The sequence below is a fragment of the Neomonachus schauinslandi genome, chromosome 14 (assembly GCF_002201575.2).
Source record: "Neomonachus schauinslandi chromosome 14, ASM220157v2, whole genome shotgun sequence".
Classification (NCBI taxonomy): domain Eukaryota; kingdom Metazoa; phylum Chordata; class Mammalia; order Carnivora; family Phocidae; genus Neomonachus; species Neomonachus schauinslandi.
Window position 1 is genome coordinate 69526856 of NC_058416.1, and position 17564 is coordinate 69544419.

General features: G+C 54.4%; 1 protein-coding gene across 1 annotated transcript; it reads left to right on the forward strand.

The window, feature by feature from the left end:
• Window positions 1-10180: 10180 nt before the first annotated feature.
• RNF215 (ring finger protein 215) lies at window positions 10181-17562 on the forward strand. Its single transcript, XM_021703446.1, has 9 exons — window positions 10181-10552; window positions 10814-10957; window positions 11408-11479; window positions 11564-11649; window positions 12072-12228; window positions 15679-15798; window positions 15875-16018; window positions 16273-16375; window positions 16463-17562. The coding sequence occupies exons 1-9, from the start codon at window positions 10268-10270 to the stop codon at window positions 16483-16485; spliced, it is 1134 nt and encodes a 377-aa protein (XP_021559121.1). The 5' UTR covers window positions 10181-10267; the 3' UTR covers window positions 16486-17562.
• Window positions 17563-17564: the final 2 nt, after the last annotated feature.

The following is a 17564-nucleotide window of genomic DNA, read 5'->3' on the forward strand; positions in this document are numbered from 1 at the left end:
CACAGATCATTCAGGCATCAGGCAGCTCACCTCACCTCACTCACAGCCATGGAAAACGGACCCAGAGAGGGCATGGCCCAAAATCGTTAGTGGTGTGACAGATGTGGAGAGCTTTGCCCGGTGCCGGGCACATGAAAGACCTCCACTTACAGCCTGGAATTCACACAGAGCCCAAGGAATTCATCCCAGGAGCCCAAGGGTATCCCACCTCTCACAGCGGGGCCCCTGCCAACTCTACACTCAGGTCTCCAGGGGAGTAGAAAGCAGGAGGATCCCAGACTCTCTGGGTCTGAAGGCAGAGGCAGACTACAGCAGGCCTGCCAGAGACGCCTGGGAGACTCTGCACCTGACATGGTCTCCACCATGAAGGTCTGCTGCAGGGTGCAGAGAGTTGAGGGTCTCAATTCAGCCCTGTTGCTGAGAGGCCCCCCAACCCCCACCCCTGCGAGGAGTTTTTAGCTATCCCAGCAGTTCCACACTAGTTAAAGAATCATGGGCTTCTGGCTTAGGGCAGAAGGCATGGCTGCCTTCCTTGTTGGACACGTGGCTGAAATCTTTATATAAGATCCTTCCAGGGGCAAGATGTAGGGCCTATTCAAAGGAAAATAGAAAAATAGCCCCTTTACAGCACTTTACAGTTTGCAAGGCACTTTCAGATCTAGCTTTTCATTTAAGCCTGTGGTAACCCTCTAAGTCAGGTGATTTATTGAGGAACCTAGGGAAAGAGGCAGCCCCGTAAGAGTACATGCAGATTTAGGGCTTGCACCCAAGCCTCTGGCTTCTGGGCCAAATGCTTCCAGGAACCCACAGGCTGCAGTGTGGACTAGCCTGGGAGTTGCCTACACAGGCTCCCCAGGAAAGCACAAAGAAAACATTCACCCAGCAGGAAATCATCCTCAGCCCCAAAACAAGCCCCCAGGAATCTGGAGTCACCCACCATAAAGGTCTAAGTGAAGTACCCTTCTTCCAGTCTGCCCTTCCCAGGTCCTGTAGCTGCCTGCTTCTCCTTCCTCTACTGAAACTTACCTTACCTCTGGCCCACTATGGAACAGCTAGTTAATCTGATAATATAAATCCTAGAATAATAATCTGGTCACCTCCTCTGAGCTGGTTACTAAGAGAGAGCCCCTCCTCCACATTCCCACCTTTCCTCTCTCACCCCCTACCCCTGTCCAGTAAGTCTCCCTCCCTGCTAGGTATGTTGTTCCCCTGCTCAAGAATCTGCTGTGACTCCCTAGTTCCTTCAGGAGTCAGCCCAATCTCACTGACTTGCATTTGAGGCCAAGGCCCATCTCGTCCCAGCATCCTCAATGGCCTCAATGGCCACTCTTGCCCTCCACGCACTTTCATTTTATTTTATTGTTTTTTTAAAGATTTTATTTCTTTATTTGAGAGAGAGAGAGAGAAAGAGCAGGAGCAGGGGGAGGGGCAGAGGGAGAGGGAGAAGCAGACTCCCCGCTGAGCAGGGAGCCCGACAGGACCCCGAGATCATGACCAGGGCTGAAGGCAGACGCTTAACCCACTGTCCCCAAAACACTCTTTCATTTTAGTCAGAGAAGCTCCCTGCTGCCCCTCAGACAGAGCTCGGCCCTCCTACCTCTGTCAGAGTTGTTTCCATCTCCTGTTTCCTCCTGCCAGATCCTCCCTGACCTTCAAAGTCCTGATCAAATGCTGTTTCCAGGAACTTCTGCCGGATCTAACTAATCCAACATGAGCCCTCCCAGACAGTAACCCCTCTCTCCTGACCTTGACACTGACTACTCTGTGTTGCCATGGTTGACTATCAGGCAACACCTGGCCCAACGGGAAGAGCCCAGCCTCCTCGGTCAGGCAGGCTGGAGATGAGACCCAAGCCCTGCCACCTGTCAGCTCTGTAACGAGCATGCCGTGCTGAGTATATCTTGCCAGGCAAGGTAGTGTTAACAGCTGAAAGAAGGCTGCAAGGCCTAGGAGATCTAGGAGGAGCGGGGGATAACTAATGGCTCTAGTCTCGCCGGTTAGTGCCCTGGGGCTGAGATTCCTCTGGGAGGTGGCTGTGGGCAGAGGCAGGAGCACTGGACTGGGAGTCCAGAGCCGGGGATTTCACCATGTTCTTGAGTGAATGTGCTCTAGTGATTATTTAGCAATGAGCCCTGGGGAGGGAGGGGGTGCTCCTTTGGGATATCTGCTTTTTCCTCTGGGCCTTGGATGACTCTTCTCTAAAACAAGGGCACTGACCTCCAGATCAAAGGCCCCGGGTGCCTTATCCTGATTCTCTGGTGCCAGTGGGGAAAGGGGTGGTGCTGAGATTGGCACCATGGTTTGAGAGTCGGAGAAAACAGTCTTTTAAGCCCTTCAACAAATATTTGTGGAACACTCTACTTCCATGGGGCCAGGACGGCAGAACTCTCTGGAAAGCCCTTGTGCTTGCAGGCGACCACACAGAAGGACACTGACTCCAGCCTCCTTGCCTCCTCTCCTTATCCCAGCCCTGCCACACGGGGTTTCAGATGCCTTAAGTTTCTTTCCAACAAAGTGGGGAAGGAATGAAGAAATCCACACTCCCTGGGATGACATGGCCCTGACCGCAGAGGTGATAGCAGCAGACTGAGGAAGTGACAGTGATGGATTCACTCCTGTACCTGCCCGCGCTCTCCTCCAGGTGGTCTACGCTTCAGCTCCTGACTGGAGCTGGGAGCCAGAGCACCCCCTTCATTCCTTGGCTCCATGAGTATTTAGGCAGCAGGTATGGTGCCAGGCACAGGGACCCTTGGGAGATCGCGGCTGACCAGGCCTTGCCCTCAGGAGTTCTCGGTCCACAGGGAGATGGCTAAGGCAGCAGGTCATTCCAGCACAGTGCAGCTAGCCATACTGGTGCAGTCAGGAAGCTCCCCACCCAGTCAGGGGGTAGGGCATCTCGGGTTCCCCAGAGACCTGCTGATGACTAAGCAGAGTCGGCCACATTGGAGGGGGCAGGAGGCCTGGAAAACATTCACTCCTTTTGTTCCCTCACATATTTCACTGAGCACTGTGGAAATCCTCGAGTAGGAAAACTGCCCTCAGGGAACTTACAGTATTGGGGTTGGGGGCCTGCCCAGGCTGAGCTTGGTCTGTGGATATGTGAGAGGGGAAGTGGGGGTCAGATAAAGAATCAGAGCTTAGGGGTACATGCCTTGTCCTGATTCTCTGGTGCCAGTGGGGAAAGGGGTGGTGCTGAGATTGGCACCGTGGTTTGAGAGTCGGAGAAAACAGTCTTTTAAACCCTTGCTGCGCGCCCCCCCCCCCCCCAGCCCCCAGTGAGGAGGGCAGGGGTCTTCAGGGACTGCAGTCTAGGAGGTGGCAGCCAGGGCTCCGAATGACTTCCTCGGCAGATCCTTGGCAAGGCCTCTCCCCCTGCAGTAATGCAGCAAGAGCCAAGAAAGCAGTCCTGACCAGGAGCCAGGGGGCCTGGAACAAAACCCCAGCTCCTCAGGGGGCAAAGTCACCTGCCTTCTCCAGGTGCCTGTTACCTGGGGAGAAAAATAATCCCTTGCCTCTCTCCCGGGGCTGCGGTGAGAATTCCAGGTGAAATAATGGCTGGAAGAGTGATGGTGCACAAAGAGGAGGATTACCAGTACTATTGTGTGTTATTTCTGAAGGCACAACAGAACAGGAGAAACCGAGCTCGCCCAGCTCCTCCCAAGGAGCCCACTTCCCCTTCACTTCCGCAGTCCACCCTGGCTTTGTGAAGACACAAATCCCCTCCCCGCCCCACTTTCCACACCCAAACCCCCCTAATTAAGTCCCTTACCTTCCCAGCTATCATTGTCTAATCCCTAAGCCCTTTCTCACCAGTCTCCAGTTGTCTCAGGGAGTCAAATCCCTTTAGAATGAGGTGGCCCAGTTAACTGTGAACCCAGAGGCTGGGGGCAGGGAGCGGCAGGCAGAGGGAGAGGGAGAAGCAGACTCCCCACGGAGCAGGAGCCCGATGCGGGGCACGATCTCAGGACCCTGGGATCATGAGCCAAGCCGAAGGCAGACGCTTAACCGACTGAGCCACCCAGGCACCCCTAGAATCCAGATTCTACCATCCACCTTGTTCAGTGCAGGTCAGTGCCTTTGAGAAACAGAATGATATGGGATGAGCCCCCTTGACTTCAGAGTCAGACTACCTGGGTTCAGGTCCTGATTCCATCACCTACCAAGGTTACTTGACCTCCATGCCTCAATTTCCCTTCCATAGGATGGCAATGATAATCTTACTACCTTATACGGCTGTGATGAGATTGAACAAGTTTATTTGTGCACAGGGTCTTGAACAGTGCCTGGAACATAGTAAATGTATCAGCTGTTGGGTGCCTGGGTGGCTCAGTTGGTTAAGCAACTGCCTTCAGCTCAGGTCATGATCCTGGAGTCCTGGGATCGAGTCCCACATCGGGCTCCCTGCTCAGCAGGGAGTCTGCTTCTCCCTCTGACCCTCCCCCCTCTCATGCTCTCTCTATCTCATTCTCTCTCGCAAATAAATAAATAAAATAAAATAAAATGTATCAGCTGTTTTCACTTGTACTTCTTATTCCCCCCTACCCCAATATTCTTGCCATTCGTACCCCCCACACCACCTCTCAGAGAGGCCTTCTTCCCCCGGTACTGAAGCTGAAGCAGCCCCCAGCAACCCCCCACCCTCATGCTATTTTAGCTCCTTCATGTGGCACTTACCGTGGTCTGAAACTACCTTGCTTGTATATGTGGTTATGGTTTCCTATCTATTCTAAAGGGCAGGAGCCATTGCTGGTCATGGTCGCTGTTCCATGTCCAGTGCCTAGATGACCCAATACTCACTCTGCCCCTTGAGGTCTGGGCCCAGGGAAGGAGCAGGCCCCTGGCCACCCCTCCCCTCAGTAGCCCTTCCTCTCCCCCACACCACAGTTATCTGCTGCTACTCTGCACCTGCCCTGTGTGATCTTCAGCAAGTCACCACCCCTCTCTGGGCATCCGGGTGAGGAAAGGGAGGGAGCGAGCAATGGAGCGAGGCAGCCAAGGGACAGTCTCAGATTTTTCTAAGAAAATTTGTTAGATGTCTTGGGGCTCGTGCCTATTAGGTGGAAGGACCTCAAGGATCTCTGGGGTCTGAAAATACAGCCCCCCAGCCTAGCTCTCTCGTTGCCACTGGTCCTGAAAGCCCCCACAGGGGGAGGGGTGGGGTGCACTCCCGTGAGCTAGGAATCGCCTAGCTGAAGGCCCTTTGTAAAAAGAGCAGAGCCCAACACTGGGCCCCTGCGTGGTCCCATTCCCCAGGGACTAGCTTGCCACCTGGTGGCGGCTTGATTACATTGGCCCTCTTCCATCTGGGAGGGTGCTCGCGGAGTGGGGCAGACCCAGATTCTGGATATGGACTTGCCTTCCTGCCCTTCAGCCTATTTCCAGCATCGCTCACGGAATATTTTGTCCATTTTTATGCACAGCCTGGCATCATATTGAAGAATTCATTTCACAGCAGGGGAAGAACAGCCGTGGGCACAAACTCACGGAATTCACCGGCCTTACCACATACTCTATTCCTGCTGTTGATTCTAAGACATTTCACTGCCCCAACCCCGTTCCACTTCGGCAATGCATCCCAAACCTCACACTTTCATTAACAGCTTCGTTTCTTCCTAGGTCCTCCTGCAACTTTAGGGGGTGAAGGAGACAGGACACTCCTCCATACAGTTCACGGCCCAGCCCAGGGCCAGGAAACCTTGTAATCCAAGACACAAGCCACTTGAAATCACAGCATGTCTGGTGAAAGGACCCCCTGCCCCCAAATTGTTCGGTCCGACTCTTATTTTCCTTTACAGTTGGGGACATGAGCCAAGAAAAAGGAAGTGGCTTGCTTGGAGGGACATGGTAGAAAAAGTAACAGCCCTGTTACTCTTGCCAGCTCCCCACTCAGCCCCAGAAGTGAAGCCAGATGGGATCCGGGGTCTTGGCTCCTCTGGAGGGGCCCAGAGGGCTGAGCATCCTGTCTGCCCAGCCCTGAGAGCAGGGAAGCCCAAGGTTCAGCACCAGGCCTGCCTCTTCTCCCAGCTGGGATCTCGCCCTTCCCTGTGGGGTCCTCTAGTCTCTTCTTCCTCAGATGCTGTGCTCCCAAGCAAGGCCTCTCTTGGTACTCATTCCCTGCTATCAATCTCCTGGCCTTAGCTGTCCTGTCCCTGGGCTAATACCCCCTCCAATGGCAGCTCTGATCTTCACTGTTCCTACACCCGCCCCCACCCCACTCCCCCCCAGCACAACAGCAGAAGGGCCCTGGCTGGCCTGGGCTGGGCTATCTCCTGCCACATTTAGACTATCTCCCCAAGCACTTGTCTCTTCCAGGATAACTAACGGTTCCCCGGTGGGAGGACAGACCACAGAGTAACTTTGGTTACTCACCAAGTTTACAGGGCTGCTCTGGCTCCCACTGATGGAAAGCTAGGATGTGGATATTCGTGGGGAAGCAGAAACTTGTTCCAGGCTGGGGACAGTTTTAGGCAAGGGTCTGTGCCTGGTTGGTGTGTGTGTGTGTGTGTGTGTGTGAAGGGGGCCGTGAGGACCCCTTGCCTAAGTGGGCAGGATGGGGTTAGGGAGCAAGTAGTGGGAATAGGGATAGGCAGACCGTGGAACCAAGAGCCTCACTGATTACAGGGTGTGTCCTTGCAACCCTGTCATTGGAGCTGACAGATGGTCTGGGACATTCATGGAACTGGAGAAGCAAGACTCTCCGTGGACACAAAGGGGCCTGCGTAGTGCATTTTGCAACTAACGAAGAGTGATTTCTTAGGGTACAAAAGAACATTAGTAACCCACACAAAGAATAAAGGATGATATAAGGAACACCCATGTGACTTAAGAAGCAGAACACCCCTGGGTGTCCTTCCCCAATTACATCCCACCTGGTAAACTGAAGTTAGTGCTTCTTGGTCCCTTGATTTTCTTTATAGTTTTGTTACAGATGACTTTATCTCTTAAAAATATAGCTCCATGTTTTTTTTCTTTAATTGAGGTGAAATTCACATAACATAAAATTAATCATTTTAAAGTAAAAAAATCCAGTGGTACTTTGTACATTCACAATGTTAGGCAGCCAGCACCTCTATCTGGTTCCAAAAATTTTTCTTCACCCCAAAAGGAAACCTTGTACCCATTAAGCAGTCACTTATCATTTCCCCTTCCGTCCAGCCACCAATCTGCTTTCTCTCTCTACTGACTTATCTATTCTGGATTTATCATTCGATATCTAGGCCTTTTGTGTGGCTTATTTCACTTTGCATAATGTTTTCAAAGTTCATCCATGTTGTAGCACGGGTCAGTACCTCATTCCTATTTATGGCTAAATAATAGCATATCATATGGACATATTGAATTGTATCCACTCATCCATCAATGGACATTTCAGTTGTTTTCACCTTTCAGCTATTGTGAATAATGCTGTTATGAACATTGGTGTACAAATATCTGTTCAAGTCCCTGCAATTATTTTGGATATATACCCAGAAGTGGAATTGCTGGATGATACAGCAATTTTATGTTTAATTTTTTGAGGAACCACCATACAATTTTCCATAGCTGCTGCACCACTTTAAGTTTTGTATATGGTGTGAGGTAGGAGTCCATCTTCACTCTTTTGAATGTAGCTGTCCAAGTTGGCCCAGCACCATTTGTTAAAGAGACTATTCTTTCCCTTATTGAATAGTCTTGGTGCCCTTGTTGAAAATCAATCGGCCATAGATGTCTGGGTTTATTTCTGGACTATCAATTCTATTCCATTGATCTATAAGTCTCTTTACGCCAGAACCACTGCTTTGGCTATTGTAGCTTTGTAGTACATTTTAAAATCGGGAAGCGTGAGTCCTCTAATTTTGTTCTTCTTTTTGTCAACAGGGGGTATTCAGGGCTCCTTGCAACTCCATGTAGATTTTAGGATGGGTTTTCCATTTCTTCAAAAAAGGTCATTAGAATTTCAATAGGAATGGCATTGAATCTGTACATTGCTTTGGGTAGTATGGCCATCTTAACAATATTAAGTCTACCAATCCATTAACATGGATGTCTTTCCATTTATTTAGGGTCTTTTTTCATTTATTTCTGCAATGTTTTGCAGTTTTCAGTGCACAGGTCTTTCAGCTCCTTGCTTAAGCTTATTTCTAGGTGTTTTATTTATTTATTTTTTTGGCAACTACCATAAATAGAATTGTCTTCATGTCCTTTTAAAATCATTCATTGCTGGCGAGAGATACACAACTGATTTTTGTGTACTGTTCTTTTAAGTCCTGATGTTTTTGAGCTTAAATTGTATGTATCATTTGGAGACTTGCTTTTTGTGCTAAGCGTTCTATTAGAATTATCCATGGTGATACACACAACTAATCCATTTGTTTTTCTCTATTGCACGGTATTTTACATATGAATGTACCGCAAATTTATCTCTTCTTCTAGTGATGAGTAGTGATCTTAACTTGTATTTCCCTAATTAATGATTAGGTTGAGCATCTTTTCATATTTATTGGCCATTACTTCTTTTTTTTTGTCAAATGCCTACTTGCATCTTGGGCCCTTATCTATGCATTTGTATATTCTGCATAGGAATAATTTGGTTGCAAATACCTTCTCCCAGTTTGTTGCTTTCCCTATCACTTTATTACAAGGTTTTGATTAACACAAGTTTTTCATTTTATTGTGGATGCATTTCTTCGATCTTTTCCTTTATAATCTGCTTTTATGGGCGCCTGGGTGGCTCAGTTGGTTAAGCAACTGCCTTCGGCTCAGGTCATGATCCCGGAGTCCCAGGATCGAGCCCCGCATCGGGCTCCCTGCTCAGCAGGGAGTCTGCTTCTCCCTCTGACCCTCCACCCTCTCATGCTCTCTCTCTATCATTCTCTCTCTCTCAATAAATAAATAAAAATCTTTATAATCTGCTTTTATGTAGAAAGAAATCTCTCCTGACCTTGAAGTAAACAGGATAGGCTTTTGTTTCTTTCTAAAAATGCTTAAAGTATTACTTTTCATATTTAGATCTTTAATTCACATGGAATTGATTTTTCCGGTACGATGTGCAGTAGAGGTCCAATTTCATTGCTTTTTCTTATGGTTAACTCATTTTCTTGGCATGATTTGCCAAACAGTCCATCATACTGCCCCTCTCTCCAACTGCAGTGCTCCCTCTGACAAAGCCACAGTTCGGTGTGTAGGCCAGTTTCTGGCTTCTCTGTTTGATGCCCCATTTGTCTGTCTTTGGACTTACATCGGACTCTCTTAGTCTCTCCACCTTATTCCTCAGGAGCATCTTGACAATTCAACGTTAGTGGTTATATGGGTGTTCACTATAAAATTCTTTCCATTTTTTAGTATGTTTGAAATTTTTCATACAAAAAAATATCTCAGGAAAGAGTGTCGTGGCTTATCTGGCCTTTGCCCTTTTATCAGGATACAATTTTTAAAAGGCTCAGGTTTCAGACAAGGCAATTCAGCAGCAGCCACAACCCTTGGAGAAAAAGATGAGTTTTAGGACAGTGTGTGGACTTCTCACATTCCTGTAGGCATCTGAGATTATTTGCTGGAGATGAGGCAGTGTTGCTCTAATATCGTGCCCGTTTCACTACCCAGAAAAGCGACCTGCCTTAAGACCTAGCCTCTGGGCCCCCCTGAGGAGCCGTGTCTGGCCTGCTTGGTTTAGGCAAACGTCCCCAGCCCCTCTTTCTGCCCCTCCGGGACCCTTGCTTCAATCTCCCCCATCGGCTTCCCACGCCAATCTCTGTCTGGTTCTCTGTCTCCTGGAGTTCGGTCTGGTGGAGAGATGGAAGCCCAGGGAAGATGCGGGTGTGACTTGACTAAGGCCACACCGAGTGACCGTAAGGCTGGCGCACAGCAAGGGTCAGCCAGCCGCCAGGCCACCACACGTCCCTTGTTCCTGCCCTTCTGGGGCCCTGATCGTGCCTCCGCCTTCCCATGTCGCCAACTATCTCCCTCGGTCTCCCCTGCTCTGGTCTCCGCCAGTCTGACAACGCCTCAAGCCGTGTGACTACCTCCTCCCGGGCTCCGCCCCACTCCCGCCGCCATGGCCGCTGGCGCCGGAGTTCTCCGCGTCCACCAGGGGGCGCGCGCGGCCCTGTCTGGGCGCCAGAGCCGCCGAGGACTCCCGCCCCCCGCCTCCCGGCGCCCCGCCCCGCCCCGTCCGGCCCCGGCCCCGCCCCTCCCAGCGCCCCGCCCCGTCCGGCCGCGGCCTCGCTCCCTCCGTTCCCCCCCGCGCCGGGGCCCCCGGCGCCCCTGTTTCGTCTGCTCGCCGGGTCCGGCCATGGGCCCCGCCGCTCGCCCCGCGCTGAGGTCGCCTCCACCGCCTCCTCCGCCGCCGCCGTCGCCACTGCTGCTGCTGCTACCCCTGCTGCCGCTCTGGCTGGGCCTGGCGGGACCCGGTGCCGCGGCGGACGGCAACGAGCCTGAGGCCGGGGCGGGGCGGGGCGGGGCCCGCGCCGTACGGGTGGACGTGAGGCTGCCGCGGCAGGACGCTCTGGTCCTGGAGGGCGTCAGGATCGGCCCCGAGGCCGACCCGGCACCCGCGCTGGGCGGCCGCCTGCTGCTGGTGAGCGCAGCCGAGCCATCTGGCCCCGGCCCGCCCCGCCGTAGACCCCGCACCCAGATCCGGCCTTTATCCTGGACCGAGCCGTAGCAGCCGAGCGCCCCCTCCCCGAGCTGCCCAGGCCTCAAACCCCGGCTTCCAAAACCTGAGATCCAGATGCCTTCCCCTTCAAACTCGCTCCCCAACCCTGGCCTTGCATCCCCTGTGTGTCCAGCCCCCCTTCCTCCCCCCTCCTCCCTCTGCCCATGGTCCCTTGCCCCACAGATGGACATCGTGGATGCTGAGCAGGAGGTGCCCGTAGAAGGCTGGATTGCAGTGGCATACGTGGGCAAGGAGCAGGCGGCCCAGTTCCACCAGGAGAGTCAGGGCAGCGGCCCGCAGGCCTATCCCAAGGCCCTGGTCCAGCAGGTGCACGGGGTGTATGTGGGGAAGGGGGTTGAAGGAAGGGGTTTCAAGGCATCTGCCAGAGCCAGACTACCAGGTGGGCCCCTAAGGAGCTTCCAGAGAAATCTTGGGCCTGGATGAGGTGAGGGACCCCAGTTTGGAAAATTGAATCGGTATGGAGTGGAAGCAGGGAGGTGGGAGGAGGCCAGACAGAGTCAGGAAGCTCCACCAGGCTCTGAGAGTTGGTGGGCAGGCCTGTCCTACTAGGGAAGGCACATAATAGTTTGGGTCCCACAGAACATCTGGGGGAATGGCAGGAGGAATAAGTTTCTGCCCTTGACCTCAAGGAGTGTGCAGCCAGTCTGTCCAGAGGAAACACTCACTGCAGAGCCAGGAGCTAAGAACTGTGGTCGTGGGTAGTGAGAGAGGTGTGTGGGCAGGGTGCCAGCTAGCTTCTACCTCTGTCCCTTGCAGATGCGGAGGGCACTCTTCCTGGGAGCCTCTGCCCTGCTCCTCCTCATCTTGAACCACAACGTGGTCCGAGAGGTAAACCGGTTCAGGCAGTGGGGGTGTGCAGGCCAGGGAGGAGGGGACCAAGGCCAGCTGACCTCCTTGTCCATCCATCTACAGCTAGACATATCACAGCTGCTGCTCAGGCCAGTGATTGTCCTGCATTACTCTTCCAATGTCACCAAGCTGTTGGAGGCACTGCTGCAGTGAGTTGGGGTTTAGGCTCCAAAGGACTGGGCCTGGGAGCCTGGGTGCTGAGGGGTCCCTGAATCTGCCATGGTCTCAGGGGTCTTTTCCTGTTAACCTTAAGACCATAGTCTCCTGGTCTGAAAAATGGGTGAGGGGACTGGAGCAAAGAGGCAGCTCTAGGGGCAGAGGGGAATTGGCTCCAGCAAGGAGGGAGCTGGATTCCTGATTGACAGGTTCTTTCTGAGACTTGCAGGCCTCCCTGGCCTGGCTGATGTGAGAATGGAAAAACCAATGACCAGAAAAGGCCTGGGAGCCAAAGCAGAAGGGCTGTGGGATGATACTTGGGAAGATCTTTTTCTTACAAGGCTGAGGTGGGTGGGTCTGGACCTCTCCTCCCAAGAGCCCTTCTCTCTGGCCCCTCTGTGGCTTTCCGTCCCAGGAGGACTCAGGCCACAGCCGAGATCACCAGCGGAGAGTCGCTGTCAGCCAACATCGAGTGGAAGCTGACCCTGTGGACCACCTGTGGCCTCTCCAAGGATGGCTACGGAGGATGGCAGGACTTGGTGTGCCTGGGAGGCAGTCGGGCCCAGGAACAGGTGGGTGCCTGGGGAGAGGGGACTCGGATGGCACTGCACACATGCCTTGTTTCAGATCCTGTGGCCTCTCCTCACCTTGGTGGCCAGGACTGCTGCTTCCACACCCCAGGGCTGTAATGAGCACTCATTGACAGGGTGGGTGCTCAGTGCAGTGCCTGATGGGGCCATGCATAATCAGTGTTAGTTACTATTGTCATGTTATTCTCCCGCTTAGAAGCCCTCCGTGGCTCCCCATTGCCTGCAGAATAAAGTTCAGACTCCTTAGCCTAGCTTTCACAGCTCTCCTGTTTACTCGCCTATCTTTTTTTTTCTAGTCTCTTCCTTATACCCTGTCACCCTATGCCATTTCCTGGCCTTCATACATGCCCTGGCCTCCTGCCACTAGGCCTTGTCCATCCTTGGCTGCAGGCATGGACACTTTCTCTGTCTCCATTTGTCCCCATCTGCTTGCCTGCTTTGGAAGGCTTCCCTCACAACCTCAGCCCACCGTCCCCCTCTCCCTCCTTCTAAATTGCAGCAATGCTTTGTCAGACCCTTCATAGTGTTCTTAGGATAGCCCAAAGTGTCTAAGTGTTGGGGAATGTAACTTTGTCTCCCGATGGCTGGGGCTGTGTCTTACTAGTCTCTGGATTTCTCAATGCTGGGCATCAAGAAGGTTCAAATTTATTCGGTCCACAAGCATCTCGCGAGTCCCTGCTCTGTCAGGGCGGGCATGTCCTTTCTCCCGGTGGGCAGCCTCCAGCAGGAGTCAGTGGGATTGGGCCATGCGAGGCAGCTTCAAAAGTCAGGCAGCCTTGTGGACTTAGCTGAGTGATCTCAGGTTGAGCGTTTAACCTCTCTGGTCTCATGTTCCTTGTTTGTGAACAAGGACAGCACACGGCCACGGGATTGTCAGGGGGTCATGTGTACATAAAGTTCACGGTGGCCATGGCGCAGGTGGGCCGCTGCTGCTACTCTGAATGTGTTTGTTATAAGTGCTTGAATAAATTAGCAGTCACCAGATAACTTTTGAGGTCCTAGGACATGTAGGGCTCAATGAGAAGGGCTGGGAGTGTCCAAGCTACCTGTGAGAACCGGGCACTGTCCTGAAGGGGCTCAAAGACAAGTAGGGAAGGGACTCTCACACAATAAGGCCTTGGCAGTTCAGCCCAGGCGCCATGTGCTCATTCCTATTTGAGCAGCAGGAACTGAACCACAGTTGTGTGAAGGGAGCGGGCACCGGGACTGGGGGGAAGGAAAGGGCTTTCTGGAAGAAGAGGGAGCCCCACCGGCTCTTCCCCTGGAGGGCAGCCCACACAGACATCTGGGCGGCGCAGGCATTTGGTGAGGGGCTGTCAGACGAGCGAGGAAGTGCCTGCAGAAGGGCTGGAGCTAGGGGAAGAGCGGGCTGGGCGAGGGGCCTGAGAGTGGGAACGTATGCAGTCCGCAGGTCAGTCTGGCTGGTACAGAGGGCAATGCTGAGCAGCCGTGCTGCCAGCCAGGGTGGGCCCATGCAAGTGCCGGGTAGCCATGATAGCCAAGGTGGCTTGAGGGTGGTTGGGGCCAGCTCTCAGCCCCAACCCTAGGGCCCAGCCACTGTCCTTCGAGCCTGGGAATCCAGAGCTACAGCACCCATGCATCAGAAAGGTCAGGTGGACCGCTCCGTAACTGCTCTGATGGACAGACCCTGCCCTCCCCCCCTCACCCGGGGGTCCCTAAGATGTGCTGAACCTGAGGAGACCGGGTCTCCAGCCTGCAGCAGGCCTCCAAGCTGGCCATGCCCTTTGCCCACCCAGTGCGCACAGGCTGCTCCAGAGCACGGAGCTCCAGGTTCTGCCCTGGCGAGCTTACACTGCAGTGGCCACTCAGTGAGTCCTGCAACATGTCCGCCTGGCTCGGCAGGGCCCAGGGCACAAAGGCAGGGCAGCTCCAGCCCTGGGCTCCTGGGGCCCCATCTGGGGAGGAGAAAGGCCATGGCCGTCACTCTGCTGGGGTGAGCACCGAGCTGGGGGTAGGCATGGGCCTCCGGAACACAGTGGACACATCTGAACTCAGCCTGGGGGCTTGGGGAGAGCTTCCCGGAGCAGGTGCCACCACCTCCCACTCCCCAGGGAAGACGGGGGCACAGAGACCAGAGGGGAGAGGGGAGGAACGGGCAGCTGGGGCTCACGGACATCTCTTGCTAACGGCTTCTCGGGTGCCTGCACTCTGAGCAAGAGCGGCGTCTTGTGACACCAGCAGCACCCAGCCTCGTCCAGAATGGTGTTCTCTTTTAGCAGCAAGTCACTTCTCGGCCCCTCTCCCCCAATATGATGGTAGTTGAACTTCATCGTTGGCTGGGGAAGGACACGGTGGCAGAAAACTACTAGGAACGCGGACAGCTTTTAAATGAATGCATTTATTAGTCAGGACACATCCAGAGACCCTGTGAGCCGGTGTGCTTGTGTGGGTGAGCCATCTGGGTTTTGCTTACTCTGCCACATCATTTCCTGAGCCAGCTGTTTTGTAGTCAAAGCCCAGCTGCCACACTGCTATGGGGTGGGGGGAGTTAAGTCAAGGTCAGTGTGTGCCCCCCCATCCCCGCCCCAGGAGCTCTGAGGTCCAGAGGGGCCTCTCAGATGTGGATCCTTCCCACCAGCAGGAGCCTGAGGACCACGAGGGCAGTGATGGGGAAACACACAGTAAAGAGTGTGAGGAGGGCTGGGCTGGGCAGGGGGAGGCAAGTGGGGAGCATCTGCCTAGCCCTGGTAGTCAGGGAGAGCTCTGGAGCAAGGGGGATCCGAAGGCATTAGCCAAAGGAAGGGGTGAGGAAGAACTGGGAACACGAGAAAGAGCAAGGAGCATGGGACCCTGAAAGGACAGAGGGGATGGGCAATCTAGGGCCTTGCCATATGGCTGCTAGAGGAGTTCGGAGTCTCTCCTGAGGGCAGGGGCGTCGCAGGGAAGGGTGTCAAGCAGGGGTCCTGCGTGATCAGGTTTGCAGATGAGATCCTTGTCGCTGTGGGAAATGGGCTGGTGAGGCTGGAGTAGGGCCCCCAAAGAGCAGAGGAGTGGGATGGAGGGGAGGGGTGCATGAGCCACCTAAGAGCGAAGCCACGGGACCATGTGAATGCTCGGCCCAGATGGAAGCGGGTAGGGATGGGGGTGGGAAAGTGATAGGGTCCTGGGCTGGGGAGTCTGTGAGGCTGCCAGAGAGAAGTTCCAAGAATGCAAAAAACACTGAGTTTGTTGCCCAGGAGAGGGGCTGGGGACAGATGTGGGTCCCCTCAGCAGCTGGATGAGGAGCTGTATAGACAGCGGGGGCAGACCTTGGGGGCACAGATGGGAGGCACGCAGGCTTCAGAAGAGGCAGCCAGGAGCCTGCAGGGACACATTGCCAATGGACCTTACCTGCCTGGTCCTCGGAGTGGATTCACTAGGGAAGAGCGTAGAGCAGCCCCAGCATCCCTGACACCCTGTTCCCCTGCCCAGAAGCCCCTGCAGCAGCTGTGGAACGCCATCCTGCTGGTGGCCATGCTCCTGTGCACAGGCCTCGTGGTCCAGGCCCAGCGGCAGGCGTCAAGACAGAGCCAGCGGGAACCTGGAGGCCAGGTGAGAGCCAGCCCCTGGGAACCCCCGTGCCCCCAGCCCTCCAGCCTGCCTAACTGTGCCTGCCCTCCCCCACCAGGTGGATCTGCTCAAGCTCCGCGTGGTGCGGAGACTGGCATCCCTCAAGACCCGGCGCTGCCGTCTGGGCAGGGCAACCCAGGGCCCCCCAGAACCCGGTGCTGAGACCTGCGCCGTGTGTTTGGACTACTTCTGCAACAAGCAGGTTAGTGCCGCGGGCAGAGGCCAGCCGTCAGCTGACCTGTGATGTCTCTCACTCTATTCCCGAGAGACCCCAGAACCGTTCCTACCAGGCCCTTATTCTCTCAGCTCCTACTGTAACTAGGAAAGCAGAATGGGGTGTTGGCGGGGGAGGGTGACAGGCCGCAGGGGTTTCAGTTCCCCTGCACAGGTGGGGGGGCCAGGCAGCCCCGCTTGGAGGCCTGACTCTGGCCTGAAGCCTTCCCCCACACCCTGCAGTGGCTCCGGGTGCTGCCCTGTAAGCACGAGTTTCACCGAGACTGCGTGGACCCCTGGCTGATGCTCCAGCAGACTTGCCCGCTATGCAAATTCAACGTCCTGGGTAAGCACCAGGGGTGGGGGCCCTTGGCTGGCTTTACCTGCTCCCCACCTGACACCTCCCTCCCTGTTTTTTCCTCCTCCCCTGCAGGGAACCGCTACTCAGACGATTAGCTGCCCCCGCTGGGTCTCTGCATGTGGGCAAAGGACCCTCCCACCTGCACCCTGGCCCTCGGCCTGGGCTCCTGGAACAGTACAGCGGGATGGACAGGAAGCCCTGCTGGTTGGAGGAAGGATAGGGGCCTCCCCTGCTGAGGGGCAAGGCACCCCATCATATTCATACTGGGAAGGAGGGACCACGGCCCCCAGAGTCTGGACCTGCCAGTCAAGAAAGAGAAGCCACTTTGGGGCCCTTCTCTACCATCCTGGGGTATCTGTGTCTGCCCTCCTCGAAGGCAGCTCCCAGGACCCTGGGCAGTGGCCTGGGGAAGGAGGTTGTGGGGCAGTGCAGCTGTTCCCAGGGCTCTGGCGGCTCTCTGACCTGTCAGGCCATCCCTGGGGACTAAGGCTGCAGTGGCTGGCCGGGTTTTGTGCTTATTTATTGGGGGTTGGGTTGTGGGAGGAGCTGTTTGGCCTTGGGGACATCCTGGCCTGACCATCTTTCAGGACACATCTTGGCCAAGGCTGTGATGTTCAACCCACAGGCCCCTCCACAGATACTGCCCTCAGCCCTTGGACACTAGGAGCTGCAAGTGGCCCTGCCTATTCAGCTGGGCTCCCTTCCCAGGCCTGGCTGGGACCAGAGGCCTCGAAGCCATCCAATCCTGTGCTTCTTGGCCGGGCTATAGGTTGCTGACCAGGATACTTGAAGCTGCAGGATAAATGTGGTGCATCTTTTAGGGACAGCCGGTTTTTTTAGATTTGGGGTAGGGGAGGTTTAATATTGAAGTAAATATGGATATATTTTTAACATAAGAGATCAGATTTGTGTGGATGTCTTAAGACAGAAAAGTCACCTTGGGCTCTGCTGTCTGTGGGAGGGAGGTTCTAAGACAGGTCCCAAGATCCCCCCCGCCCAGCCCTCATGAACACGCCTTGTTGTAAACCTGCAACTGGGAGTCGAATGGATTTTACCCCCATGATTAGGTTATATTATATGGCACAGTTGACCTTAAGATGGGGAAGGTATCCAAGAGGGCCTGACCTAACCACGAGAGCCCATTAGAAGCAGAGTTTTCTCTGGCCTGGTGGAA